This window comes from Eremothecium gossypii, chromosome II (genome assembly GCF_000091025.4).
Source record: "Eremothecium gossypii ATCC 10895 chromosome II, complete sequence".
NCBI classification, from domain to species: Eukaryota; Fungi; Ascomycota; class Saccharomycetes; order Saccharomycetales; family Saccharomycetaceae; genus Eremothecium; species Eremothecium gossypii.
In genome coordinates, this window is record NC_005783.5 from 449,793 (window position 1) to 476,317 (window position 26,525).

Here is a 26,525-nt window from a genome sequence, read left to right on the forward strand (position 1 = left end):
GTCTTGTATGCGTCTGTCACGGGAAGTATGTCCGTCTCAGTTGCTTGGTGATGTTGGGAAGATATGTTCCAATCCAAGTCAGGCCTGCCACCTTATATCCTTTTGGCGACCTGCCGCAGAACAGCGCATCTGCCCGCCGTTGCTCATCGGTCAGCCCCTGAGCTACAGCGCGCGTTCCACCGCGCGTTCCACCGCGCGTACGCAGCTCCCTCCATCTTTCTCTCCGCGTTACTCAATCGGCGCAACTGAGTTTCGCTGCTCTCCACCACACGGCAACGGTCAGGATGAACTGCATCCGCCTTGTAGGGCCCCTAACTTAATAACGGTGCCAATCACGGCCACCTCTAACCGTTGCTAAGAGACCTACCAGGGGCGCCCACTTGCGCTCCCCCTCATGTAAGACCGCGACTGCATCGCAACCATCGCTAGTAATCTTAGTTTTGCTTCAGAGTGTTGTGGCAAGGAAGTGTCGGTTCTTACATGACAGGGGTGTTTGTTTATCGGCTCAAAAAAAAAAAGTTGAAAGCCCTGTACGGGGCTCGAACCCGTAACCTTATGATTAAGAGTCATACGCGCTACCGATTGCGCCAACAAGGCTTTTCTTGAAAACGGCTTAAAATACCAGCTATATGGGTGCTGTGGTTGTCACGCTGGAAAAAGCAATTCTTGAGATGTAACCTGAAAATTTTCCATCTCATCTCATCGCCATAAAAATTTTCCTTATAGCGCAAGTAGTAGTGAGATTGCACGGTCCAGCGTAGTTAGTTCATCGCCGCAGAGCAGCTCGGGAAGAACGCAGTACAAGGAGGCGTTAAGCCAGCAGAATGAGCGTCATGGAACCCCTTTCTGCCAATAGAACGGCTCAGTTTCGGACGTTGGAACGTGAAGCGCGGTTTGTGAGCCCGCCAAAAGATAAATCGGCGTACCCGCTGCTGTACGAGGCAGTCGAGCCGCATGTGGGGTCGTTCAATGCGCTCACGGAAGGCCCGGGCGGCGGGCTGCTGAACCTGGGAGCGCGCGACATCGGCGCGAAGGTGGTGTTTGACGGCAAGGCGTCGGACGAGAACCCGAACTACCTGGGGAACAAGCTGGCGCTGAGCGTGACACAGGTGTCGCTGACGAAGCCCATGTCCAATGACGGTGTGACTGCGGCGGCCGAGCGGAACGTGTTTCCCGCGGAGGCGCGGAAGCGGTTGACGACGTACAGAGGCAAGCTGCTGCTGAAGCTGAACTGGTCCGTCAACGACGGCGAGGAGACCTTCAGCGAGGTGCGCGACTGCGGGCCGCTGCCGGTGATGCTGCAGAGCAACCGGTGCCACCTGCACAAGATGTCGCCGCAGGAGCTGGTGGAGCACAAGGAAGAGTCGGACGAGCTGGGAGGGTACTTCATCGTGAACGGTATCGAAAAGCTGATCAGAATGCTGATTGTGCAGCGCAGAAACCACCCCATGGCGATCATCCGTCCCTCTTTTGCCAACAGAGGCACGTCCTACTCGCACTACGGTGTGCAGATCAGGTGCGTGCGTCCAGACCAGACATCTCAGACGAATGTTCTGCATTACTTGAATGACGGGCAGGTGACGTTCAGATTTTCTTGGCGGAAAAATGAATACCTGGTGCCTGTAGTTCTGATCTTGAAGGCGCTGACTGATGCAAGCGATCGCGAGATCTTTGACGGGATTGTGGGTGCGGACACGTCGAACTCGTTCTTGACCGATCGTTTAGAATTGCTACTGCGGGGCTTCAAGAAGAGATTTCCGCAATTGCTGAACCGCCGGCAAGTTCTCCAGTACCTGGGTGACAAGTTCCGTGTTGTGCTGCAGGCGTCACCCGACATGAGTGACTATCTGGTTGGCCAGGAACTGTTAAGACGTATCGTTTTGGTGCACCTGGGAGATGAAAACACGGACAAGTCTAACATGTTGATGTTCATGATCAGGAAGCTATATTCTCTGGTTGCAGGCGAATGTTGCCCGGACAATCCAGATGCGACGCAGCACCAGGAAGTACTACTGGGAGGTTTCCTCTACGGCATGATAGTCAAGGAAAAGATCGAGGAGTATCTGCAAAACATCAAACTACAGATACAGGCCGATGTTAATCGGGGTATGCCCGTCGATTTCAAAGACAGGAAGTACATGACAAGGGTGCTCACGAGAATCAATGAAAATATCGGATCCAAGCTACAGTACTTTTTATCCACCGGTAACTTGGTGTCCCAATCCGGTCTGGATTTGCAGCAAGTTTCTGGTTACACAGTTGTTGCGGAAAAGATTAACTTTTACCGTTTCATATCTCATTTCAGAATGGTTCACAGAGGTTCTTTCTTTGCACAGTTGAAAACCACCACTGTGAGAAAGTTACTGCCAGAATCCTGGGGTTTCCTGTGCCCTGTCCACACTCCCGATGGTTCTCCGTGTGGTTTGCTGAACCATTTTGCGCACAAGTGTAAAATATCCACCACTCAGTCAGATGTTTCAAAAATCCCAACGCTTCTTTATAGTTTGGGCGTCTCTCCAGCCGCTCATGTTACTGCTGCAGGCCCTTCGTTGTGCTGCGTGCAACTGGATGGTAAGATTGTCGGTTGGTGCTCTCATGAACAAGGCAGAATTGTAGCGGATACGCTGAGATATTGGAAAGTGGAAGGAAAGACTGATGGCTTGCCTTTGGACCTTGAGATAGGTTATGTTCCAGCATCAAAAAGAGGACAATATCCTGGACTGTATCTCTTCGGTGGACACTCTAGGATGATGCGCCCAGTACGCTACTTGCCACTGGATAAGCAAGACATTGTTGGTCCTTTCGAACAAGTCTACATGGACATCGCAGTCACACCTGAAGAAATCCAGAATAACGTCCATACTCATGTTGAATTTTCACCAACAAATATTCTGTCCATTCTTGCTAACCTGACTCCATTCTCTGACTTCAACCAATCTCCCAGAAATATGTACCAATGTCAGATGGGTAAGCAAACAATGGGTACACCCGGTGTGGCACTATGCCATCGTTCCGATAACAAACTCTATAGACTGCAGAGCGGGCAGACTCCTATCGTGAAGGCGAACCTGTATGATGACTATGGTATGGACAATTTCCCTAACGGAACCAATGCTGTCGTCGCAGTTATCTCTTACACAGGTTACGATATGGACGATGCAATGATTATCAACAAATCTGCAGACGAAAGAGGGTTTTCTTATGGTACTGTCTACAAAACTGAGAAAATTGACTTATCTTTAAGCAGGGGCCGTGGTGATCCTGTTACACAGCATTTCGGGTTTGGAACCGATGAGTGGCCTAAGGAATGGCTGGAAAAGCTGGATGAGGATGGTCTACCTATCATTGGCTCCTACGTCGAGGAAGGTGATCCTATTTGCGCCTACTTCGACGATACGTTGAACAAGACTAAGATCAAAACTTACCATTCGAGCGAGCCAGCTTATATCGAGGAAGTCACTTTGATCGGAGACGAATCCAACAAATTCCAAGAACTTCAATACATCACCATAAAATACCGGATAAGAAGAGTTCCTCAGATTGGTGACAAGTTCTCTTCCAGACACGGTCAGAAGGGTGTGTGCTCTAGAAAGTGGCCAACCGTTGATATGCCCTTCAGTGAAACGGGTATTCAGCCTGATGTCATCATTAACCCACATGCATTTCCTTCTCGTATGACTATTGGTATGTTTGTCGAGTCCCTAGCAGGTAAGGCAGGTGCTCTGCATGGTATCGCCCAGGACGCTACTCCGTGGACTTTCAGCGAAGAAGACACGCCAGCAGACTACTTTGGTGACCAGCTATTGAAGGCAGGCTACAACTACCACGGTAACGAGCCAATGTACTCTGGCGCAACAGGTGAAGAACTGCGCGCGGACATTTACATCGGGGTGGTGTATTACCAGCGTCTGCGTCACATGGTCAACGACAAGTTCCAGGTCCGTTCCACGGGTCCTGTTAACAGTTTGACCATGCAGCCGGTGAAGGGAAGAAAGAGGCATGGTGGTATCCGTGTAGGTGAAATGGAAAGAGACGCGCTCATCGGGCACGGTACCTCCTTCTTGTTGCAGGACCGTCTGCTCAACTCCTCGGACTACACGCAATCTGCTGTCTGCCGTGAGTGTGGCTCGATCCTAACCACCCAGAGCAGTGTTCCGAAGATCGGATCGATGGTCACCATACGCTGTCGTCGTTGCGCCATTTCCTTCGATGAAGCTAAGAAGATCATCACGCAGCAGGATAGCGAAGACTCTATTTTCATTGACGACTCGCATATATGGGAGGATGGCCAAGGTAACAAGTTTGTGGGCGGCGGTAACACCACGACAGTGGCAATTCCGTTTGTCTTGAAGTACTTGGACTCAGAGCTTGCCGCTATGGGCATCAGGTTGCGTTACAACGTCGACCCAAAATAAATATAATTTAATCATATAGATATCACATATCACCTGTACATTTAGAAAGAATATACGTCAGGACTTCATTTGCACTGATTTTGAGATTTGGATCCGAGATGTGGCATTGAACCTCAAAAGTAGGTGGGTGCAGAATATGTGTGAAAAGCCTACCCCGGCCATAGTGAAAAAGAGTGGGCGAATATCTAGTAAATCAATCAACTCACTTGAACTTAATGAGTATACAGCTATTAAAGGCTTCAGAAGGATCAGTTATTACAGGATACTGCGTGACAAATGGATTGAGGTATGTGATCTTTGCTGAGGTCACATACGCAAAGTCCAAGGGTGTCTTGAAACTCTTTAGTGTGGACAACGAGAAGACTATCACATTCAACAAGCCGGTCGAAGTTGGCACGGAAGCAGCTCACGATGACGCAGTGCTAAATAAATTGGCCATCATTAAGGTCCCAGTAATCCGGAAGAACAAGGTGGAAAAGACCGACATAGTGGTGATAAACGCCGGCGATGGGATTCAGCTGATGAGTTTGGAGCAGCTTTTTGGGCTCGATGACGGTGACGGCGTTACGGCAAAGTGGCAGCTTTCGCATGGACAGGACAGGATCCTGAGTTTCGAGGCGAAGGCGACCACGAATGGAGTGATCGAGATTTGGTTCTGTACTAGGCTGGGCCAGGCCATGCAGGTCAAGTACAGCGTTTCCAGCGACAAGTTCCACTCCTTCCAGCAGTTGATGGAGGTGTCGGACGACTCGCTCAATTGTATGGCTACGGGGTCCGAAGAATATGGTTCGTGGGAAGCAAAGCTAGGCCCATTGAAAGCCGTTGCAATGGCCTGCTTCGACAATAGCATATATTGGTTACACGAAGGCACGTTGGAGCGGCAGAGTATACTATCCTTTGAGCAGGCTAACAACAACACATTAACGAGCGTCGCATATGTCACGGTGAAACGCCTGACAACTACGTATGTCAATTACTATTGCGGCTCTGTGACCAACATCGGCTGCATCATGTACAAACGAAGCACCAGAGGCGACTGGGATGTAGTACATACGTTCAGGCGACCAATTTCTAAACCAGAAAGCTCACCATTGCTCAACTGCGCATTGCATTTCGACAACGTTAGCGAGATTACAATCGTATCGGGCACCGAGTGCGGCATTCTATGTGTATGGCGATACGACTACAAAGCAGAGTTAGAGCTAGCCGTTAACCACATAAAGGTTGGCGGCGAGGGCGACCTGGTGCATGGAGTGCAGCTTTTGGGCAGCCAGCGTGCCTATTTCTTGTGCAATAGATCAGAACTGCGATATGTAGACCTTTAAAAACCCGCAAATAGCTCATCTATTTGCTTCACCACGTCGATATGCATGATTTCTCCCTTCCGGTTGATCAAGGAGCCCTTTTTGAACATCTCGGACTCGTTGTTGTAGTTGACGCCGCACTCACTGAATAGTATCTCCTGCTTGTCGCTGGATAAGGTGCCGGAGAGGCGTTGCTCTGCTTCGCGCGGCGTCAGGTTGCACTTCAATACCAAATTCCAGAAGACGGTGTTGTACAGGTTGTTGATGTGTGTATCTACGTAGCGCCAACACAAGTAGTCTTTCACAACGGTCGTGTTAGGATAGCACACGCAGCGCGAATCGAAGAACGGCAGCCGCTTATGGCTGAGCGGCTGCTCCGGGAAGAACTTGGGCCACAATGCAACGTACTGCGCGGTAAACAGCGACACAAACAACGTGCTCAGCTTGTCCCTGCGTCGCCTGAACAGGGTACTGTCCTTGCGCAGAATGAATGAGTACTCGTCGCTCTCCCCGAACGCCAAAATGATGTCACCGGAATACGCCATCACAACGTTCTTCGCGCTAGCATTCATGAGCTTCAACGCCCGCTCATCGTTTGGTTTCTCGAAAGAGTAGTGCTGCGAGAACTCATGGAAGTGCTTTCCATCGATACGCACCACAATGTACGTCTCGGGCAGCAGCGTGTCATGCACCTCGTACTCGCGCACATACTCAAACCGTGATTTGGCCATGCTGACGTCCGTTGGCCTGTGAATGGGTTTCGTCGGCGAGCAGATGCGCCCGCATCGCAATTTTTCAGCCACGGCGCTGCGGTTCACTACGCCCAAGAGGAGTACAGGAGACCATCATATGGACTAACATGGAGGGTCTCGATCCAGTCATGGGCGCCTGTTGCGCAATATGGAGGGCGATGCCGATCAACCGCCCGATGAGCGGTGATCACGTGCCCTAACCCCCCCCTAGCAAAAAACCGTTGAAAAGCAAGATACCAGCACACGGCAACTTTTGACCACATGAGCTATATGAAGGGCATCATCCTTAGCACGCGCTCCTTAACAGCTGTGCAACATTAGACGAGCAATTGAAGAAGTCGAGCAAGAGTAGAAATATGGTGAAGAAAGAGGTAATCAGAAAGAAACGCAAACCGCAGCAGGACCCGGTGGTGAGGCAGAAGCTCATCTGGACTGTGGGTCACGTGATGACACTGACATGCGGACTGATCTTTACGTGCGCCTGCGTGTATAACGTGCTGTTCTTCTACCGGCACTGGGGCTGGTCGCGGCTGTTGCCGTCGTGGCTGGTGCCATCGCGGCTATTGTCGTTCTCAAAGTACGGGCTGGTACCCCACCATGGGATTGGGTACTGGGCCGCGAAGACCGGGGTGCCAGCATCGTACCGTCTGGCGCTAGTGGGCGTCCTGTTCTCGCACGGCGTGACCTCGTGGCAGAACTGGGCGCGGCTGAACCCAACGTACTACGACCTGCTCAGCAAGGACAACTTCCAGAACCTGTTGATTGCGACCCTGTGGCTGTTTTCGCGGTCCTCGTTCTACAAACTGGTACCCTTCATCATCACGAGCTACCTGCACCTGACCAAGAAGCAGAGCGCCAGTGATGACGAGACGACGAAGCAGAACTCCATGCTGCTTCACCTGATAGCGTACTCTGAGCTGGTCGTGCTTATCTCTCTCCTGTGGGACACGCTGCTCTTCCGGGGCGCATCGGGGTTCGCGCTGGTCTTCTACTTGGCCATCTACTGGCTCAAGCTGAACTTCTCCCCTTACGTGCAGACAACCGTGCTGCGGATTCTTTCCAAGCTGAAGCGTGTGGTTCCCGCGAGCCAGCGCGAACGCTGGGACGCCGTGCAAGACTTCCTGCTCCGGAAACTACGGGAGCAGAAGGTCACTCAGGAAGAGGCCCGCAAGAGGCTCTGAGCAGGCGGCCCTGCCCACTAAGTACTTTCGTTAGATTTTACGTTACTCTTTGGCACTAGCAGCCCAGACCGTTATGCGTTCCTCCTGTCAGAGTTTTGAGCTTTGGTAATAGAGTTATCTTCCTAGATGTTCAGAAGCAGAACTGAATAAAAAGTTTTATCATCATCTAGAAGAACGCATACGGCCAATCCAGCAGAAGACTTTACCTGTTCGAATCTCAGATGGTGATGCATGATATATCCTGGCACATATTCCTGAGAATCATCGCCGGATCGAGAGCTGTGGAAGCTATTCATCATAGAACGGCGAAGCACACCTTCTGTCGGACACCATGGTCTCATGGTTGGGCTGCGCAGTGCTGCGCTGGGGGAGGTGCTCTCCGATCATAAACGAAGAATTCCTAATTAACAATTTGTCCTGCATGTACTTCCTCAGTGAGAAATAGCGATATAATCATTAGAAAGCTTCCCCGAGCACTTTAGCAGCACCGCATGCCAGCATAACCCCCTGGACTCAGGGCAGTATGCCGGCTGGCACCTCGGCACCTCATCGCAGGCGAGACAGTCCACCACTGCGAGCACCGTAGTATTTATACTTTTCCAGGTTGAAAAATTTTCGACCGCCCCACGCCGCAGAGGGCTGGACGCGCATTAGGGCTCACAGCGGTCGACTGCCACTGCTGCCCCAACAGCGCCGCGCATGTAACGTGAAATGATATATTATACCTTCTGACTACAATGTGAAATATACAAAGGTGGCTCATAGGCGCATTGCATTTATTCAGACGCAGTAGCTCTGGTGTAGATAGCCTGCTTGGAGTGCTTGGAGATTGGCTTGATGATGCCCTCGGTCTCCAAGTGTCTCAAAGCAACTCTGGCCATGGAACCGCCGATCTTCAATCTGTCGACCAACACGGACACAGAGACGTATCTGTAGGTTGGGACCTCCTTTAGGATTCTGTCAAGCTTGTCCTGGTCCAAGATGACGGCGTGCTGGGCCTTGTCCTTGTGGGACTTCTTGGACCACTTCTTCTTGGACTTCTTACCACCGGCCATGGCGGCGGCGGCCTTCTGGGCCTTAGATAATTGTTGTTTTGGTGGCATATTACTGTGTGCTCGTTAGTAGCTGTCCGGCAGCGAGCTGGCCGCTCTTCTGGCGGCAGGCGTGGCTGCAGGCGTGCCGGTAGCCTCCTGCGCGCCTGAACGCCTACGCGCCTCAACGGCGTTGGTCCCACATGTCCTCTCACATACTCTAAATGTTCCTAGCTGGTTTCTACTTTGCCAGACTTCAGCGACTTACTTAGCTCTTCTGCTTTAATCAATAGAGCGTGGGAGGATTCAGTGGTGAGCAGGGCCCGTTGCGGAACCAGTATTGCGTCGGTCCGAACTCAGATTTGGCGGAGTCCATGGATGTACGGATGTGCAGTCACAGAAGGGGTACCCTCTTTCGTAAGCGACGATTTACAATTTTCGCTTTGGTGGTGCAGCGGCTAGCGCCGCCGCCCGTTGAGGGCTGGGGTTCGAAGCGGAGCGGAGAAACTAATGGGAAGAGCAGCGGCTGCGGAGACAAGACGGCACAGGGACGTGTTGGAGGCGGGCTGTAAGGGTACCGGCAGCGCTTGGTAGATCGCGGCTACGACGAGTTAGCGCTGTGAATCTCTTTGCAACGATCGGCTTGGCGTGGGACGCCGGAAAAAGTTCACCTTTAACCAGCCCACGAACAGAGCTTGGTTCGGAACGCAGCAGGACATCAGCGACTGACAGGGGCCAGTTGTCAAGGAGGATGGCTAAGCGATTTGCGGGATCCCAGATCACGCGGGAGACTTATGAGCAGAGTGCTTCGGACTCTGAGGGCGAGACGGGCAGCGGGCCCAAGTTGGCGTCTGCGTTGACCATGCAGAAGAGGAAAATCGCGATGCCCAAGCGCAAAACGTCATCCGCCAGCGGCGGCGCGGGCTTCGGGAATGCATTTGCATTTGTGAAGAGAGCGGGGGCGGCTCCCGGTGCGGAGGAGGCGGCGCCTGCGCCGGCGACCGCGCCGGCGGGGGATCAGCAGGCCAAGCTGCAGGCGCTGAACATGCAGTTCCACGAGAAGGTGATGCATGCAGTGCGCGAGGACCCGTTTGTCAATTTGACGCCCGCGCTGGAGAAGTACAAGAAGTACCTGTCGAGCATTGGCGTCCTCTCGGTCGGCATGGAGGAGGAGCGGGAGGGCAAGTATGCTACAGTGATCAAGCACGACGTGGGGATGGCGTGCGCAGGCGGCGCCAAGCAGGCTGAGGAGGATGACTCTGATGCGATGAGCGAAGATGAGGTCAAACCGGTGAAGGTCGAGGGCCCCAAGTTCGTGCTGGCCCAGGGACCTACCACGAAAAACCCTGTGTTTTCGTTTGGCACGAAGAAGCAACAAAAGAAGGAGGACAGCGACAGCGAGGATGAGATCGAGGTGAAGGGCCCGACCTTCACTGTCAGCGGTAACGTCTCCAGCGGGATATTTAAGCTTAACAAAGACAGCGCGGAAAATAAGGCAGAGCAATCCGCGCCGATCTTCAGTACAAAAAGCGATGAAAAATCAAGCAGCGCGGCTGTGACCGCGTTTGGGGGCGCCGCTGCGCAGGAGGCTAGTCTCAACGGTACTACTCCAACCAAACCTGTGTTCACCTTTGGAGTTCCAAGTGATAAGAAACCTGAAGCCGCGAAGCCTTCCTTCAGCTTTGGGTTTTCGGCCTCCACGCAGGCGGATAAGACCGAGAAGGCAGAGAAGCCGGTGTTCAGCTTTGGTGTATCAGCAAATCAGCAGAATGACAAGGAAGATAAACCACGCTTCACTTTTGGCACGGCAGCAGAAAAGAACGTGGAGAACAGCAAACCCACATTTGGTGCTCCTACAAGTGACGCAAAACAGGGCGTTACTTCCAAGCCAGCCTTCCAGTTTGGAACGGGTACGACAAACACCGCTGCCACGCCATTCGGTGTCAAGTTGCCGGTTGCTGATCAATCGAAGCAGCAGAACAAACCCCTCTCGTTTTCGTTTGGGTCTTCAACAGCTTCCTTGGCACCTTCCTTCTCCTTTGGAGCGAAACCAGCGGATGCTTCCCAGCAGCCGGCGGGGGACTTCAAGTTTTCCCTACCATTCGCACAAGACTCAAAGACGTTGACTACAGAGAATATAGAGCAAACAGGCACGGAAGAGGCTACTGCCGCACATGAAGGTGCCAATGACCAGGCTCAAACAGGGGAGCCTGAATCGGAAGGCATTAAGATGACCAATGGCGAAGAGAATGAAGAGGTACTATTCTGCGAGAAAGCCAAACTACTCATATTCGATTCGGATACTAAGGGCTACACCTCCCGCGGTGTAGGAGAGCTAAAGCTCCTGCGGAAGAAGGACGACAAGGGTAAGGTGAGGGTTCTTTGCAGATCCGAGGGTATGGGTCACGTATTGCTCAATACGAGCGTTGTGAAGAGCTTCAAATACCAGCCAATCGACGCCGACAATGAAAATCTCATCAAATGGCCTATTATTACAGACGGAAAGCTAGAGACTTTTATCATAAAGGTAAAACAAAAGGCTGATGGCCGCCGGTTGGTTGGTGCCGTGGCCGACGCTCAACAAGCTATGTAATTTGTACATCGCTTTTTGTAGCTCATTCACCGATATAACCTGTAATTCATAAAGTTGGTATGCAATAAAAGCCACGACGTCATACTCTCATCACTTTCACCACTTTTAATATAGAGTACGTATGTTCAATGTTACACGTAAATATGCATTCAGACTAGTGACAAGAAAGCTCTTCACAAATCTGCACTATCCAGTTCTTCATCTATAAGTTCCAAAAAACGCTTAACGGCCCAGTCCAACCTTCTCATGTCACGTTGATACTCCTTCGAGCCAGGCTGACCACGAATATAGTTCGTGTATCTAAAATTCCTCATAAACATCCTGAGCGATTTGCAGATTATCTTTTTATTTTCGGCCTGGATCCCATGCGACAGGGCGCCCTGCAACAAGTCATCTCTGTAAGACCATTCCTTGATATTCCCCACCTTCTTTTTAGTTTCTGCTTTTTTGGCTGAGGCCAACAGAAACTGAAATAGAAGATTCTCTAGGAAAAGTCTCCCGTCAGAGTTCAACCCCATAATGGATACATGTTTTAAAACATCTAACTTTACCTGACCTTCGGCCATCAGGTAGCCGAAGAAACAGGCTTGGTTAGAAAGCATGCGCAAGGTCTTCTCCTCGTCCAAATCGTTGATCTGGAAGGGATCTTCCTCATCATCGCTCCCAATATCGTTCTCAAACTTCCTCATAATATTCCAGAACAGAAATTGGAAAGACTTCGCGATGGAATGGTGTTGTTGGCAGATCTTGCTACCTAGCAGCGAATAATATGGGTTGTAACCGTTTTGCGCACTGTCTACTGATAAACAGTGGACCAACACCTTTGGAACTTCTAAAGACTGCTTGTTCTTCAGGTTCAGCTTCTCAAGTTTGGTAAACGCATCCATATAATCGTGTGCAGACATAATGCTGATGAATATTGCCCTCCTGACATCAGTATTCATCCTTTGGGCTTTAGCGATCTCATTCCAGTCAGGTATGCCATCTAGAAGAGTGTCTGTAATTTCAATGGTGCGCTTCTTCGCAACCGGCTCTGGCTTGGCTTTATCGGCTTCAGCGAAGGCATTGTCCATATTCCCCTTCCAAGAGGAGCCAACCAACCACCATTTGCCCTTCGTCTCAATCTGCTGAATATCCTCTAGAGAAACCTGCAAGGCGTCAGTGGGAGCAGCTGTCTTCAAGGCGCCAGCAAGAACTTTTTTAATACCATGGTGACTTGCAGCTAGAATGGATGGCTTCAACCGATTGTTTTTCAAATCCAATAGAGTGTCCAGCAAGAACTTCATGCGTGTGGTCTGCTTGATCTTATTAACGTTCGGTAATAGCTCTGCCAAAATATCCTTCAAAGCAGCAGGGTCATCACCACGTATTAAAGGCCCACTGACCGAGACAACTCGAAGAACCAACTCCATCGTGAACTCATTAGGTTTGTTAATAAAAACACGCACACAGTCGTAGATTAACCGAGAAGATACCATCCCGAAATTGTAGGCATATGCTAGTAGCGTTATGAGATTGCTACATTTTTTTGAGAATGTATTGACATCGATGTCGCCCATGTCCTCTATTTGCTTCATTTGCTCATCATATAGCCGAAGAAACGAGAGAACAGCCTCTTGCACAAACGAAGCGCCAACTTCAACTCCGCGCAGTCTCCATAGTGCATAGGCCACACTGGCGTAGGCCATAATAAAAGTATCCAACAGTTTGTTATTCTGAGAGATAATCTCGATGATCTGACTATTGATCGCGTCTGTCACATACTGCCGTGCATGCAGGTCGTACTGCTCGTTTAAAGATGCTACAATGATCGGTATGTTCGACTCAGAAAGCTTGTTCAATGATGACCTCACGCTTCTTTTGAGCTGCACGGTTTCCTTGCTGTCAGTTTCTGCCAACATCTTTTTGCGGAGTGAAGGTGGCACATAAGAACCAGCAGCGGGCGCTACATAGGGGTTCTCCTTCTTGCTCTTCTTCGCTTGCTCAACATGTTCTGAGTCGTCTTCGACATCCTCTTCATCTAGTTCTTCAAAGTCCCCAGAAGAGAGCTCATCGTCCGACGAAAAAGGTAGCCCGCCGTCGCTTCTTGCATTGTCGCCGGCCTCGCTGCCGATCTCCTCGTCGCCCGACTCGGACCCAGTGTCTTCTTGCGAGGCTTCCTCATCTTCGGAATACTGGCCTTCCTCGCCATAATTCTGGAAGAAATCCAAGCCCTCGAGCAGGCCACCAATCGCATCAAATTCGTCTGTAGCATGTAGCTGCCACTTCTTGCGTTTCAAACCCAGCTTCTTCCCGTAATAGTTCATGGCCATCTCATCCCGTTCAACTGCAGCGAGGTCCTCAGGCAGGATGGGAGCTCTACTGCTCGAGGATCTAGCGGCGCGCTCCCGCGCGTCGTGTTCTGGTTCGTCATCAAAGCCACGGAACTCCTCCTCGTCGTCATCTTCGCTGTCATCGTCCTCTTCGCTGTCATCGTCCTCTTCCTCCTCCTGGGATCTATGCTTCGCTTTGCTCTTCGCTGCCTTCAGTGCGCGCAGCCGCTCCATCGTCTGCGCGGCATCTAGCTCCTCCTCCTGCTCGGGCTCTTTCGATCTCTGCTGTTTCTTAACCTTGGCCGCCTTCAGTGCGCGCAGCCGCTCCATCGTCTGCGCGGCATCTAGCTCCTCCTCCTCCTCCTCCTCCTCCTGCTCATCGCTGCTGCTGCTGTTGCCGCCCTCATCTTCCGATGCGGACTCGTCCTCCTCTAGTTCGCGCAGCTGCTCGAGCTCGCCTGCACTCAGATCGCCCTCATCAAACTCATCGAAATCCCCGGACGAGAGCTCGTCATCCGATGAGAACGGAGCGGCCGTCTGCCTTGGCGCCGGGGCCGCCTTCTCTTTCTTTTGTTGCCTTGGCCGCGCTGCCGCAGCACGCCCCGTTTGCGGGGCTGACTCCACATCGCCCCGCTGTCGCTTCTGCTTCTTCAGCTGCCGGCGTTCCCGGCGCTTATCCTTCCTATTGGGCTGATTGCGCGCCCTCTTTGACCTGTGGCCTTTGAATCGCTCATCATCCTTGTAGTCCTTGCCATTTAGCTCGTCCAAAAGAGCTCCAGGGAGCCTAATCCCGTGTTTAGACATGCGAAACAAGCTATCGACTGCTAACAGCTCGAGGTTCGAAACTACTACTTAACTAGAGGCTATTAGCTTGTTCTACTTGTACCATCATAGCTCATCTCAGACTGAAAATTTTCCAAAGGTCTTCCATGCTTGGGGGCTTTAGTCAAAAAGAGCATTTGACTAAGTCATCCTCTTGGCCAGGTCGGACGTTAATATAGGAAAATGGCTCGTAATATAGACCTAAAGACAGTCACAGACTGGTCGGTTTTAATAGGGACTGGTATCTCGTTATACTACCTACTTCATAGACTGTTCAATGATGCAGACGGACCTCTGGCCAGCGTTTCGAAGGAGTCACGAGAGAAACAGAGCACGACTTGGCGCAGACTGGTTGAGGCGAACCCGGAACTCTCGCGCGTGCACCTGAACAGCTACGAGCAGAACGCGCTGGCGTCGGTGGTCACGCCGCAGGACATCGATGTGTCCTTCTCCGACATTGGAGGCCTGGAAACGATTATCGACGAGCTCACAGAGAGCGTAATCTACCCGCTCACCACGCCGGAGCTGTACACACAGCACTCACTGCTGGAGGCGCCGACGGGCGTGCTGCTGTACGGCCCGCCCGGGTGTGGCAAGACGATGATCGCAAAGGCGTTGGCGCGCGAGAGCGGCGCGAACTTCCTGTCGATCAGAATGTCGTCCATCATGGACAAGTGGTACGGGGAGTCGAACAAGATCGTCGACGCGCTCTTTTCGCTGGCCAACAAGATACAGCCGTGCATCATATTTATCGACGAGATCGATTCGTTCCTGCGCGAGCGGGCGTCGTCTGACCACGAGGTCACGGCCATGCTCAAGGCAGAGTTCATGACCCTGTGGGACGGCTTGACGTCCAACGGCCGGATAATAGTGATGGGGGCCACCAACCGGATCACCGACATAGACAGCGCCTTCCTGCGTCGCTTGTCCAAACGCTTCTCTGTTCCGCTGCCCAACGAGCCGCAGCGCCGCAAGATTCTAGACGTGATTCTCGAGAACGTGGAAGTCGACCCGCAAGACTTCGACATTGACTATCTGGTCAAGGCCACGCGCGGCCTATCAGGCTCTGAGCTCAAGGAACTCTGCAGAGACGCCGCGTTGAACGCTGCGCGCGAGTACATCCGGCAGAAGAGGCAACTCAGTGCAAAGGACGCAAGCTACGAGGGAAAACCATTGAAAGTACGCCCGCTGCAGACCAGGGACTTCCTGAAGAATCTCAAGCTCGATGCCACCCAGCCGTTCGTGACTTCGGTAGCTCTGGACTAACGCTGCTCTCCGGTGGACTTGACTAAATCATTATATACGTAACCCAAACTGTTGAATCTGACATGAGACTAGTGGGCTTTAGTGCTCTTGAATAGCTCGTCCAGTAGGGTAGTACACACCATTATAATGCCTGAAACTTCCGTCAGCGTTTCGCAGAAGTCGTATTCGGCTGGACCCTCCGGTAGAACCATTGTATACGACGAGGATGGGAAACCGTATGTAATCTAAGGGTCGACTGGGCATTAATCATCCGAATGAGACATTTACTAACGTTCAAATGGCAGTTGCCGGTCGTGCAACACACTGCTAGATTTCAAGTTTGCTACGAATGCGCTGCATGGCAAAGTGGCAGATTCCACGGGGGCAGTACCTGAGGCAGCAGCGGCGGCCGCGACCGTGAGTGCAAATATCCCGGGGAGCAAGCATTATCGCCAAGTAGAGCCGGCAGACGTTGAGGAGCTGGGCAGGTCTTCGTGGACGCTGCTCCACACCGCCGCAGCCAAATACCCAAGACAACCGAGCGACGCGCAGAAGCAGGAGATGCGGCAGTTCCTGTCCATTTTCTCGCACATCTACCCTTGCAACTGGTGCGCCAAAGATTTCGAGCAATACATCAGGGACCGGGCTCCTCGGGTGGATTCCCGGGATGAGCTCGGCCAGTGGATGTGCGAGGCCCACAACGATGTGAACCAAAAGCTTGGGAAGGAGCTCTTCGACTGTAACTTCTGGAAAAAGCGGTGGCTTGACGGTTGGGAATAGTTGACTGTCCTTCATGTATATAAAGAATGACTTCTAACACATGATATATACACCCGCACGTGTGCTTAGGAATATAAACTTAAATCTAACGGAACGCTGCTGCCTCTACCGCTGGGGTACAGTTTTGTTTTGTTCTGGAAGACCCTTGGCTTGGGGATGCCACCAGCATTGCTGAACTTAAACCTGGTGTCATCAATGCAGATGGGCTGCCGCGACACGGCATCTCCGGTGGACACTCTATTACTAATAGTGAAGGTGTCAATGCTGGACTCCCGGACAGGGACCTGGCTGGAGGACCCTGAGGTGCCGCCCGCGCTCGAGAAGAGGCGCTGTCTATGGGAAGGCACGCTTGCCGGAGGCGGAAATGCCCCTTCAGCCTGAGGCGGAGGAGGGGGAGGCGGCGCCTTGGCGATCATCTCGGGTGGCCGTTCGTCCAGTACTGGGGGCGGAATAGAAGGCGGTGGCGGCGGTACGGCAGCTGGCGGAATATGCTGGGGAGGCGAGAAGGTCCGATCTGGCTGTTGCTTCACATGAGGGCGCCCCAGTGGAATTGCTGCATCACCTGCGGAAGATGCCGGAGTGTCAGCGGTTTCATATCTCTCGGCTGTGGAGCGGGAGGGACTGCTCCCTGCCAATGAGGTAGCGTCCAAACGCCTCTGCATCTCCGAAAGGAACGGATGCTCACTGTGGGTCGTGCTCGTTCCCTCGGCAACTGTGTCAGCCGGTTGGTGTGCCGCCGGCAACTGCACTTGAGGAATCTGAGGAGCGGCAAAGCTAGGGATTGGGGGCGCGGGTGCAGCCATCTGTGGCAATGGTGGGGCAGCGGATGTAGGTAGATGCGGTGGGGGTTGCTGTGAGTGGTCGCGAAGAGATGTTATCTGTGGCTTTACAGGTTCATGACTTTGTGCAGAAGATTGTGTCGTGTAGTTTGAACCGCCATCCACCACAAAGCGGTCATCACGCTTTTTCTGAATCTCTGCAAGGAATGGCAGCCCCCCCGATGCAGGTGGAATAATGCTTGGTGGTTGCTGCGCCGCCGGCGGCGAGATTGGTGGTGCTACCGGTGCCTTGACAGCCGGAGGTGGAGGAGGTGGAGGCGGCGGAGGGGCCGGCGGAGGTGCAGACTGCGCTGCCGCGGGCATCTGGGGCGCCAATGGCGGAGGAGGAGCTGCTGGGATCGGAGGCGCCGCTGTAGGCGGCGGTGCAGCAGCGGAGGGCGGCGGAGGGGCGATGGAGGGGACCGGAGGAGCAACGCCAGGGACTGGCGGAGGGCCCGCCTCGGGAAGCTTGGGGGCCCCCACTGGAGGCGGGGCACCAGGGACCGGCGGAGGGCTTATATTCGGCAAGTTCGGAGCACCTCCTGGTGGGGTGCTACCGGCATCTGGACGGGCTGGCCCGGCACCCGGCACCGGTGGAGCGCCGAAGGCTGGCAGCCGCGGCGCCCCTACAGGGAGAGCGCCATCCCCTCCATGCTGCGGCGGCCTCGCGCTGGGGACCGGCGGCGCGCCGGTTTCCGGCAGTTTCGGCGCGACCGGTGAGACAGGCGCTCGCGCGCCCTCTGGAGATCCGCCAGCGTGCTTCCGCACTGGCGGCCGCACACTGGGCACCGGCGGCGCGCCCGCGGACGCGTTGGGTGGCACCTGTAGCGCTCGCACCGGCTCGCCGACAGGCTTCAACTTAGGGATCCCCCCGGCCAGAATATCCCCTAGCTGTGGCCCCATGGGCAGCCCGCTGGCCGCGCCCGACGGCAGAGACGGCGCGCTGCCGCCAACAGAGCCACTGCTTTCCACTCGGCCGCCCCCGCCGATTGACGGCGCACTGCGGTCATTGGTTACTGCTTTCTTCAGCCTAGATCCCTTCCTGATGTCGCTCAACAGTGCATCTCTGCCGGCCATCATCGAGCCCGCTGGCATTGGAGCTGCGCCGCCACCGCCCATGGGCGGTGGCGGCGGCGGAGGAGGAGGAGGAGGTCCGGCCATCTGTATCGTCTGGCACTGCTTGGTATTCCGGGAGCTTTGGTGATGGTGCAAGAAGGCGTGGACCCCTATGTGGGTTGCTGTTCTTAAGCACTGGCCGAGCCGGGTAATGAGGCTGCCCTCCATAAAAGCCTCGCTCGCCGAAGAAACGTTGTTCCAGCGCCAACTCCTCATCGCACACAGTAGCTTCTGAAACCGGCCCTGCGCCCGCGGAAGCACACCGGGAGACAGTTGTTCCCGGGCGTTTCCGTGGCCTCAGGGCCACAAGGGCGTCTTCGAAGATCCCCAGGCCTGCTCTTCCGTGGCCTGGAGATTCAAAGCGACGCCCAGAACAAGCCCGCAGTCTGTCCGCCAGCGCCCGGCCCACGGGCGGGCCTGCGTATCTGGTCGGCGTACGTTTTGCCGGCCAGACGGCAGCTGCGAAACATCTTACCTGTAGGCCCTGCTTCTCGCACTGCGACGCCAGCGCGGCGGTCCGCCGACGGCGCTCCGTCACGTGACAGCGTACACTGCGAGCGGTTGGGCGTCTGTCACGTGCCAACGCGCTATGGTCCGGCCAGCTTCCGGAGGCTCCTGCTGGACTGGCCGCTCTATTCCTTAGCGGAACCAGCAACTGATCCAGTATCACAATATTACTAGCGTCGTGGCGCAGTGGAAGCGCGCAGGGCTCATAACCCTGATGTCCCAGGATCGAAACCTGGCGACGCTACTTTTTTATTTTATTTTTGCCGCGGGCTTCGCCAGCGCACCAAACTAGTGCTGCTTTAGGCTTTAAGGCCTATCTGTATCGCGATCCCAAAACAGAACTGGCAGTGCAACGGCGGCAACAAGCGGAACTGGACCATGGATTCGGCAGCAGTGCTAGCACGGCATCGGAAGGAGAAGAAAGACCTGCAGAACCAGGTCACTGGGCTCAAAAAGCAGGCTAGCAAGAAGAACCGGAAGCAGGTGAATGCCAAGTGCGAAGAGCTGTCGCGCGAGCTGGAGGAGCGCCATGCCCGCGAATTAGCGGAGTTGGAACACGAGGGAGGTGAACAGAAGGCCGATGACGCGGCAGAAGACGGGCAGGTGACGCCCGAAGAGCTGCTGGCACAGCTGGAGCTGGAGCAGCCTGCGGCGGCCGCGGCGCCGGCGCCGCAAGCGGTGGCTAGCGGGCGGCGCGGCAACCGGCGGAAGGAGAAGCTGGCGCGGCGCGAGGCAGAGGTGGCGCGCATCAAGGCCGAGGCGGCCGCGGAGGCCGCGGAGCAGCCGGACCTCAGCAAGGGCGAGGAGGCACTGCTGCAGCAGTTGTGCAGCACGGCCGGGCTCCGCGCGGTGGACATCCAGCCTGACGGGCACTGCCTGTTCGCGAGCGTGCTGGACCAGCTCCGGGCGCGCCACGGGGAGCGCGCGTGTGAGCCTTACTGCCTGCCTCAGTCGTACGAGGGCCCCCGCAGCGCGGCGGAGATGGACGTGTGGGCGCTGCGGAAGCTCGCGTGCTGCCAGGTACGCGAGCACCCAGACGACTTTGTCCCCTACCTGTTCGACGAGCAGACGCTCGAGCTTCAGGACGTTGCCACATACACAGCGGCGATCGAGAGCTCGGCCAAGTGGGGTGGGGAGATTGAGTTACTGGCGCTCAGCCAGGTGTTCCGGTGCTGCATCAGTGTGCTGATGGCCGGCCGGTCCACACACCGGGTCAACGAGCAGCACGCGGTGAACCCCGAGCTCAAACTGGTGTACTATAAGCACAGCTACGCGCTGGGTGAGCACTACAATTCGCTGCGCGATGCTGCATAACATTGCATGCCAAGTGCTTTAGCATATAGACATTGATAGTTCACTTAGTATTTGATACAGACACAATAAAAATTGGGCACTGTTGGCCATCGCTACAAGGCAGAAGCGACCGCGCCCACGACGACATGGGCTTCTGGATCCGGCCGTACTCGACACAGCGGGCTATCGTCAGGGCTTCGAACAATCTCACGAGCGGGATCGTGGGCCTGGCCAACGTGGGGAAGTCCACGTTCTTTCAGGCGATCACAAAGTCGACGCTGGGAAACCCGGCCAACTACCCGTTTGCGACCATTGATCCGGAGGAAGCCAAAGTACTCGTGCCCTCGGAGCATCTAGACCACCTGCAAAAGCTATACGGGTCCCGCAAGAAGATCCCGGCGACTCTTACGGTGTATGATATTGCCGGTCTCACGAGAAACGCTTCCCGCGGAGAGGGTCTGGGCAACAAGTTCTTGGGTGACATACGATTAGTGGATGGAATCTACTCAGTGGTTCGTGGCTTTCGGGACGACTCCATCACGCACATCGAGGGCTCGGTCGATCCGATTAGAGACCTGTCCGTGGTGCAAGATGAGCTGGTGCTGAAAGACCTGGAGTGGCTAGAGGCCGGCAGGGAGAAGCTCACGCGCAAGCTGGGGCGCACAGCGAAAAGCTCTCTCGACCACAAGCAGATGCAGGACGAGCTGGCCCTGCTCGCCCAGCTGGAGGAGTTTCTGTACGAGGGCCGCCGGATTGCGCACTTCAAGCAAAACTGGACCAAAGAAGAGGTCGATACGCTGGGCCAGTATAACTTCCTAACTGCGAAGCCAACTCTCGTTCTCCTGAATTCGTCGCCGAGGGACTACCTGCTGCAGCAGAACGAGTATCTCGACGAGGTTTCCAAGTGGATAGACCAGTACTCACCCGGCGATGAGGTCCTGATCTTTAGTGCGGAATATGAAACTAGATACAACGAGTTCGCAAGCACCAGCGACTGGGAGGGCCTCCAGCGGTACTGCAGCGAGCTAGCCGGCGGCGCCGCCATCAAGGCCGGCGCCCTGCCCTCCGCACTGCCGAGCATCATACTGAAGATGAGACAGCTGTTGCGCCTGATCAGTTTCTACACGTGCGGCCCTGAGGAGAGCCGCCAATGGACAATCCAACAAGGCACGCGGGCACCGCAGGCCGCCGGCGTAATACACTCGGATCTCGAGAAGACGTTTATCAACGCCAGTGTGATCAAGTACGACGACCTGCGCGATGCATCCCACCCTCTCGACGAGTCTGCTCTCAGGAGACTGGGCAAAATCAAGCGCTGCGGCAAGGACTACGTAGTGGAGGACGGCGATGTCGTCCACTTCCGCGCTGCGGCCGGGAAAAACTAGTTACAAGTGGCTACACGGTCTGCTGCGTCCCATAAGATATCAGAGCATTTGACTTAAAATCTTCGCACATCAATGGAATAAACAGTTCCTTGATCGACTGAGCTGGGTTTAAAATCATGTCTCTAGGACATTTTTTCATCATCAAACAGGAGCAATAAACGTTCTACGGGTATTGTACAAAATGGAGAACCACTGCTTCGCCTGAAGCATCTTGTGTTTTCCGCCGTTGGTCAGTGTGTTGTGAGTAGGAAAGACCTGCCAGTGGGCGGCCCTTTTATACAATTTTTTTTTGAAAAATTCATAAAACTAACGCCAACACAGCGTGCTGCCAAGGATGGCGTCAGCCTAGCGCTCAATGCTTGAACCTTTATCTTGAGTATTAGATTACTGTACATCACGTAGGAAATTACACAATATTACGTCCTGGGCAACAAAGACGGCCGTGTTTAGCACAGCGACCGCCCGAGAAGTTGCTTGTTCAAGCAGATAAACCCCCTGGCATATTTGTTATGTTTAACCACTGATAGTAGCGCAGAGGTATAGAACTGCCTACCTAGAGTGGGCTGCCCAGGCCGCATAGCAATTCTAGTGCATAAGATAAAAGTCCACAAGAAAATTGCATAAAAAGTCAGGCGCAAGGCACAGACGTTTAAGCAGCGATGGTGACCTCGATGTCGACACCTGGCTGGATGGCCAACTGGGTGATTCTCTTGGCGACCTGAGCGGCAGCCTGCAAGTCGATGTATCTCTTGTGGATTCTCATCTCGTAAGTGTCCCAGGTCTTGGAACCCTCACCGTTAGGGGCCTTTCTGGTGCAGATCTTCAAGACCTTGGTTGGGACTCTGACTGGGCCCTTCATGACCAGGTGGAAGGACTGAGCGTTCTTGACGATGTTGGCAGACACGTCCTCCAACTCTCTGACCTTGGTGGAGGTCAAGGTCATTCTGATCTTGTGGATCTGTGGCTGCTCCTGCTGCTCGGTCTTGTCCTTCATGTCAACCATTTTGTATACCTTTTGATGATTCTTGGTCTTCTCAGGCTAATGATACTAAGATGCACACATCTCATGTACTTTTATTCTCCATCGATGAAAACTCATATTACCCGGCCTCAAGCGGCATGCGTGGTCGATATGGGTGCGTGGGTGCGGATGTACGGATGGAACAGTCACGGCCCGACGGAGATTTCTGTTGGCCCGACGGAGATATCTTGATAAGATAAGGCGACAGCGTAGGCGCTGAGGCGGATAATTATACTTAAGCGACCTGGTCAACGGGGATCCCAAGGATGCCCTGGATACACCAGCATGACCGCCACTAAAGAGTACTTATGCTCTCTTCGCGCTGTGAGGGAGACATCTGCCGAAGTTTTCCGGTATGTCAGCGCGCGCGGCCGGGGGAAGTACTGCAAGCTGGATAGTAGCAAGCTGACGGACGTCGTGCAATATGTTCTCAAAATCATTGATCGCGACTATGGAAGGGCCACCTGCGAGATTCCGCCGCACGGCAGGCTGCAGCACTTCAATGTGGGCGGAGTCGACAGAGTAGGAGAGCTGCTCCGCGGCTGGCGGGGCGTTGACGACATCGAGCTGAGCCGTCGTCTAGTTGACCTGGTGGTGCTCAGCGTTCTCCTGGATGCGGGGGCAGGAAGCCAGTGGTCATTCCGGGAGCCCGGGTCAGGGCTCCGCGTTGGGCGCTCCGAGGGTATTGCGCTTGCATCCTTCTACATGTTCAAAAATGGGATGCTCTCAGCCGACGGCAGCACCACGGTAAACGGGCACCATCTGGCAGCGATACCGCTAGAAATGTTTCAAGAAGCATTTCAAGTCACCGAAAAGAACACCATCGTTGGACTTGAGGGTCGCTGGCGGCTGGCCCGGAAACTCGGCCAAGTTATGTGCAGCAACAGCGCTGTCTTCGGGCCAGATGCCAGGCCTGGCGGGATTGTAGACTATCTGCGCGGCCTCTGCGGAGGTGGGCCTCTACACATCGAACAGCTATGGGACACACTTATGGACAACCTGCTCCCAGTTTGGCCCGACAATCGGTGCACCATAGATGGTGAGCCGCTGGGAGACGCCTGGCAACTGGATACTCTTGTAAGTGGTGACACAGCAGGAAGAGCACATGGCATCGTTAGCTTTCACAAGCTGACACAGTGGCTATGCTACTCAGTCCTACCCCCGTTGACGGAATATGGCTACAAGTTTGATATTCTGGACACAGATCAGCTAACTGGACTTCCAGAATACCGTAACGGGGGGTTGTTTTGTGACCTTGGGGTAATTTCCCTTCTCCCCGAGGCAAAACAGTACGGAGAGCAAATGGCCCGTGCAGCTGGTGCAGAGGACGTGCCTGTATTTCCTGCTGAGCACGGTGCTATTGTAGAGTGGCGCTGCCTGACTGTAGCTCTAATAGACGAGCTTTTGTCTATGATCAACAAAGAACTAGATGTACCGCTGACGCTTGCCCAGCTTCTGGAGGCAGGAACATGGAAAGCAGGGCGGGAAGTAGCACAGAAGAAAAGACCCGAAACCGGCGGTCCTCCGATTGCAATAGCCAGCGATGGCACATTGTTTTAGACCACTCTAAGTATGCAATTATGAATATTATGTTTTAGACCATGAAATCGAAAGTTAATTTGTGGCGCCACAGAAATGGCCGTGAAAAATGGCGCCCTGACATCTCCCCGAGTGTCGCGCGATAATAAAAAAATAGCTGCGCGAGCGATAACTTATCAGTGCTATCGCCACCGTGAAAATCGCGCTTAGATCGAGGCAAGTGTGTGTTCGATCGAACTATGTGATGGCGAGGGCCACTATCAGTCGTCCTATAAGAGCAGTGGCATCTTTGTAGTTTTGTAGTCTGCCTTGGAAAGTCTAGAAGACAACCAACATACTTTGAGATGGATCATCTAAATCCGCCTCTATCACAAGGTGTTGGCTATGCCATTGTGGTGGGCCTTGGAGCTGTCTTTGCGATTGGAATGGTGATGACTACCTATATCTTGAGGAGGTACCAGAGGGAAGTCATCACTGCGGAAGAATTTGCTACGGCAGGAAGAACAGTAAAGACAGGGCTCATTGCGTCGGCAGTTGTGAGCAGTTGGACATGGGCAGCCACGCTACTGCAGTCAACTACCATGGCATACAAGGTAGGGGTCAGCGGGCCGTTTTATTACGCTGCTGGCGCATGCGTACAGATCATTTTGTTCTCCACGCTTGCAATCAAATGTAAGCAGCGGGCACCGAATGCACACACATTCCTGGAGATTATCAAGGCACGGTACGGACGTAAGGCACACATATTGCACATGTGCTATGCATTGGTGACAAACGTTTTAGTCACAACTATGCTCTTAACCGGAGGGTCCGCGGTGGTCTCCGAGCTGACTGGTATGCATACAGCCGCAGCGTGTTTCCTACTGCCAGTTGGGGTGATAATCTACACTTTGTTTGGCGGGATAAAAGCAACTTTCCTCACTGATTATGTGCACACTGTGATCATTGTCGGCATCATCCTGACGTTCACTTTTTCGGTGTATCGCACCAGTGACATGCTTGGCTCGGCGTCAAAAGTCTACGATTTACTTCGGGAGGCGGCAAGACAGCATCCTGTAAAGGGCAACCGGAATGGCGAGTACTTGACAATGAAGTCTGAGTCTGGGGGCATTTTCTTTGTTGTCTCACTTGTCGGTAACTTTGGGACTGTTCTTCTGGATAACGGGTATTTCACCAAGGCCTTCTCATCTTCGCCAGCTGCGGCACTGCCGGGGTATGTAGTTGGGGGTATCGTATGGTTCGCAATACCCTGCCTCGTCGCTACATCGCTAGGGCTTGCTTGCCTGGCGTTGGAGCTTCTGCCATCCTTCCCCAATTACCCATCACGGCTTTCACAAGAGCAAGTGGATGCCGGGCTTGTTCTCCCAGTCGCAGCATTCAACTTGCTAGGCAAGGGCGGCGCTATGGCTGCGCTGCTAATGGTATTTATGGCAGTTACGTCTGCTATGTCTGCAGAGCTGATTGCAGTCTCGACCATTTTCACCTATGATATCTACCGCGGATATGTGAATCCTGACGCCCCAGGCAAAAGACTAATTGTGACCTCGCATGCTGCCTGTGTGGTGTTCGGAGTCGCGATGAGTGCGGTCTCAGTGGGTCTATACTATGCCGGCATATCCTTGGGATATCTATATGAAGTCATGGGTATCATCATATCATCCGCCGTTATACCATCAGCTCTAACTTTATTCTGGTCCAAGCAAAATATTTACGCTGTAACCATCGCACCACTTGTGGGTACAACGTTAGCTGTAACCTCATGGCTTGTGTGCGCCAAGGTGCTGTACGGCAGTATCACGGTTGAAAATACCTACAAGGACTATCCTATGCTGACAGGAAACCTTGTGGCATTACTGTCGCCAGCGTTGTTGATTCCATTGTTAACATATTCACTTGGCGCGGATAGTTACGATTGGATCGCTATGAAGACAGATATATTGCGAGTTGATGAGACGGATGAGCTGCTGGATGCCGACAAGGGGCTAGCCATGGTTGTCACCAGGGAATTGTTTGAGTCGTCTAGCGTACCCAGTGCCATAGAGAAAGAAGAAATCAACCATACTACGGAGCCAAATCTGCAGCGTGAAATGACTAATGGACTGGAGGAAGAGCGCATTTTGAAAAGGGCGTCAAGACTGGCCACTATTCTGTGTGCGATTTTCATCCTCTCGTTTTTGGTCCTGTGGCCAGTGCCCATGTATGGTACTGGGTATATATTCTCAAAGGGCTTCTTCACCGGGTGGGTGTCAGTTTTGACCTTGTGGCTGTTTTGTACAGGCTTTGCCGTCTGCATATACCCGCTTTGGGAGGGCCGGCACGGCTTATTTACTACCGTCCGTGGTATTTATTGGGACTGTACGGGCCAAAAAGCCAAACTGCGGGACTGGCAATGCTCCCAAATATAACAGCTT

At 53.6% G+C, this 26,525-nt stretch overlaps 15 protein-coding genes and 7 non-coding genes across 22 annotated transcripts; 12 read left to right on the top strand and 10 right to left on the bottom strand.

Moving 5' to 3' along the window:
- Positions 1-524: 524 nt before the first annotated feature.
- Positions 525-597, bottom strand: AGOS_t0034. Its single transcript has one exon. It is a non-coding gene; the product is annotated as a tRNA-Lys (tRNA).
- A 227-nt stretch (positions 598-824) lies between these two features.
- RPA135 (DNA-directed RNA polymerase I core subunit RPA135) lies at positions 825-4,415 on the top strand (the record flags this gene model as incomplete). The annotated part of the gene is made up of 1 exon (NM_208328.2): positions 825-4,415. The coding sequence occupies one exon, from the start codon at positions 825-827 to the stop codon at positions 4,413-4,415; it is 3,591 nt and encodes a 1,196-aa protein (NP_982975.2).
- Positions 4,416-4,630: 215 nt separating this feature from the next.
- AGOS_ABR030W (ABR030Wp) lies at positions 4,631-5,740 on the top strand (the record flags this gene model as incomplete). The annotated part of the gene is made up of 1 exon (NM_208329.2): positions 4,631-5,740. The coding sequence occupies one exon, from the start codon at positions 4,631-4,633 to the stop codon at positions 5,738-5,740; it is 1,110 nt and encodes a 369-aa protein (NP_982976.2).
- Positions 5,737-6,450, bottom strand: THG1 (tRNA guanylyltransferase; the record flags this gene model as incomplete). The annotated part of the gene is made up of 1 exon (NM_208330.1): positions 5,737-6,450. One exon carries the CDS (start codon positions 6,448-6,450, stop codon positions 5,737-5,739), a length of 714 nt encoding a protein of 237 aa, NP_982977.1.
- A 377-nt stretch (positions 6,451-6,827) lies between these two features.
- On the top strand, positions 6,828-7,652 carry AGOS_ABR032W (uncharacterized protein; the record flags this gene model as incomplete). The annotated part of the gene is made up of 1 exon (NM_208331.2): positions 6,828-7,652. The coding sequence occupies one exon, from the start codon at positions 6,828-6,830 to the stop codon at positions 7,650-7,652; it is 825 nt and encodes a 274-aa protein (NP_982978.2).
- A 91-nt stretch (positions 7,653-7,743) lies between these two features.
- Positions 7,744-7,822, bottom strand: AGOS_AgSNR61. Its single transcript, NR_149406.1, has one exon. It is a non-coding gene; the product is annotated as an AgSNR61 (small nuclear RNA).
- A 47-nt stretch (positions 7,823-7,869) lies between these two features.
- Positions 7,870-7,925, bottom strand: AGOS_AgSNR55. The gene has a single exon (NR_149400.1). It is a non-coding gene; the product is annotated as an AgSNR55 (small nuclear RNA).
- A 108-nt stretch (positions 7,926-8,033) lies between these two features.
- AGOS_AgSNR57 lies at positions 8,034-8,114 on the bottom strand. The gene has a single exon (NR_149402.1). It is a non-coding gene; the product is annotated as an AgSNR57 (small nuclear RNA).
- A 314-nt stretch (positions 8,115-8,428) lies between these two features.
- On the bottom strand, positions 8,429-8,913 carry RPS25A (40S ribosomal protein eS25; the record flags this gene model as incomplete). The annotated part of the gene is made up of 2 exons (NM_208332.2): positions 8,429-8,759; positions 8,903-8,913. The coding sequence occupies one exon, from the start codon at positions 8,753-8,755 to the stop codon at positions 8,429-8,431; it is 327 nt and encodes a 108-aa protein (NP_982979.1).
- A 521-nt stretch (positions 8,914-9,434) lies between these two features.
- Positions 9,435-11,276, top strand: NUP2 (nucleoporin NUP2; the record flags this gene model as incomplete). Its single annotated transcript, NM_208333.2, has 1 exon — positions 9,435-11,276. One exon carries the CDS (start codon positions 9,435-9,437, stop codon positions 11,274-11,276), a length of 1,842 nt encoding a protein of 613 aa, NP_982980.2.
- A 173-nt stretch (positions 11,277-11,449) lies between these two features.
- On the bottom strand, positions 11,450-14,392 carry SGD1 (Sgd1p; the record flags this gene model as incomplete). The annotated part of the gene is made up of 1 exon (NM_208334.3): positions 11,450-14,392. The coding sequence occupies one exon, from the start codon at positions 14,390-14,392 to the stop codon at positions 11,450-11,452; it is 2,943 nt and encodes a 980-aa protein (NP_982981.3).
- A 201-nt stretch (positions 14,393-14,593) lies between these two features.
- MSP1 (protein-degrading AAA family ATPase MSP1) lies at positions 14,594-15,676 on the top strand (the record flags this gene model as incomplete). The annotated part of the gene is made up of 1 exon (NM_208335.2): positions 14,594-15,676. One exon carries the CDS (start codon positions 14,594-14,596, stop codon positions 15,674-15,676), a length of 1,083 nt encoding a protein of 360 aa, NP_982982.2.
- Positions 15,677-15,802: 126 nt separating this feature from the next.
- Positions 15,803-16,435, top strand: ERV1 (flavin-linked sulfhydryl oxidase; the record flags this gene model as incomplete). The annotated part of the gene is made up of 2 exons (NM_208336.3): positions 15,803-15,891; positions 15,961-16,435. 2 exons carry the CDS (start codon positions 15,803-15,805, stop codon positions 16,433-16,435), a joined length of 564 nt encoding a protein of 187 aa, NP_982983.3.
- Positions 16,436-16,500: 65 nt separating this feature from the next.
- VRP1 (Vrp1p) lies at positions 16,501-18,348 on the bottom strand (the record flags this gene model as incomplete). Its single annotated transcript, NM_208337.2, has 1 exon — positions 16,501-18,348. The coding sequence occupies one exon, from the start codon at positions 18,346-18,348 to the stop codon at positions 16,501-16,503; it is 1,848 nt and encodes a 615-aa protein (NP_982984.2).
- Positions 18,349-18,677: 329 nt separating this feature from the next.
- On the top strand, positions 18,678-18,761 carry AGOS_AgSNR46. Its single transcript, NR_149391.1, has one exon. It is a non-coding gene; the product is annotated as an AgSNR46 (small nuclear RNA).
- A 287-nt stretch (positions 18,762-19,048) lies between these two features.
- Positions 19,049-19,120, top strand: AGOS_t0035. Its single transcript has one exon. It is a non-coding gene; the product is annotated as a tRNA-Met (tRNA).
- Positions 19,121-19,254: 134 nt separating this feature from the next.
- OTU2 (deubiquitinase OTU2) lies at positions 19,255-20,190 on the top strand (the record flags this gene model as incomplete). Its single annotated transcript, NM_208338.2, has 1 exon — positions 19,255-20,190. One exon carries the CDS (start codon positions 19,255-19,257, stop codon positions 20,188-20,190), a length of 936 nt encoding a protein of 311 aa, NP_982985.2.
- A 125-nt stretch (positions 20,191-20,315) lies between these two features.
- On the top strand, positions 20,316-21,554 carry YLF2 (Ylf2p; the record flags this gene model as incomplete). The annotated part of the gene is made up of 1 exon (NM_208339.2): positions 20,316-21,554. The coding sequence occupies one exon, from the start codon at positions 20,316-20,318 to the stop codon at positions 21,552-21,554; it is 1,239 nt and encodes a 412-aa protein (NP_982986.2).
- A 92-nt stretch (positions 21,555-21,646) lies between these two features.
- AGOS_AgSNR69 lies at positions 21,647-21,701 on the bottom strand. Its single transcript, NR_149414.1, has one exon. It is a non-coding gene; the product is annotated as an AgSNR69 (small nuclear RNA).
- A 502-nt stretch (positions 21,702-22,203) lies between these two features.
- RPS20 (40S ribosomal protein uS10) lies at positions 22,204-22,557 on the bottom strand (the record flags this gene model as incomplete). Its single annotated transcript, NM_208340.1, has 1 exon — positions 22,204-22,557. The coding sequence occupies one exon, from the start codon at positions 22,555-22,557 to the stop codon at positions 22,204-22,206; it is 354 nt and encodes a 117-aa protein (NP_982987.1).
- Positions 22,558-22,860: 303 nt separating this feature from the next.
- On the top strand, positions 22,861-24,135 carry AGOS_ABR042W (URC4/urg3 family protein; the record flags this gene model as incomplete). Its single annotated transcript, NM_208341.2, has 1 exon — positions 22,861-24,135. The coding sequence occupies one exon, from the start codon at positions 22,861-22,863 to the stop codon at positions 24,133-24,135; it is 1,275 nt and encodes a 424-aa protein (NP_982988.2).
- Positions 24,136-24,458: 323 nt separating this feature from the next.
- DUR3 (Dur3p) lies at positions 24,459-26,519 on the top strand (the record flags this gene model as incomplete). The annotated part of the gene is made up of 1 exon (NM_208342.2): positions 24,459-26,519. The coding sequence occupies one exon, from the start codon at positions 24,459-24,461 to the stop codon at positions 26,517-26,519; it is 2,061 nt and encodes a 686-aa protein (NP_982989.2).
- Between the last annotated feature and the right edge of the window lie 6 nt (positions 26,520-26,525).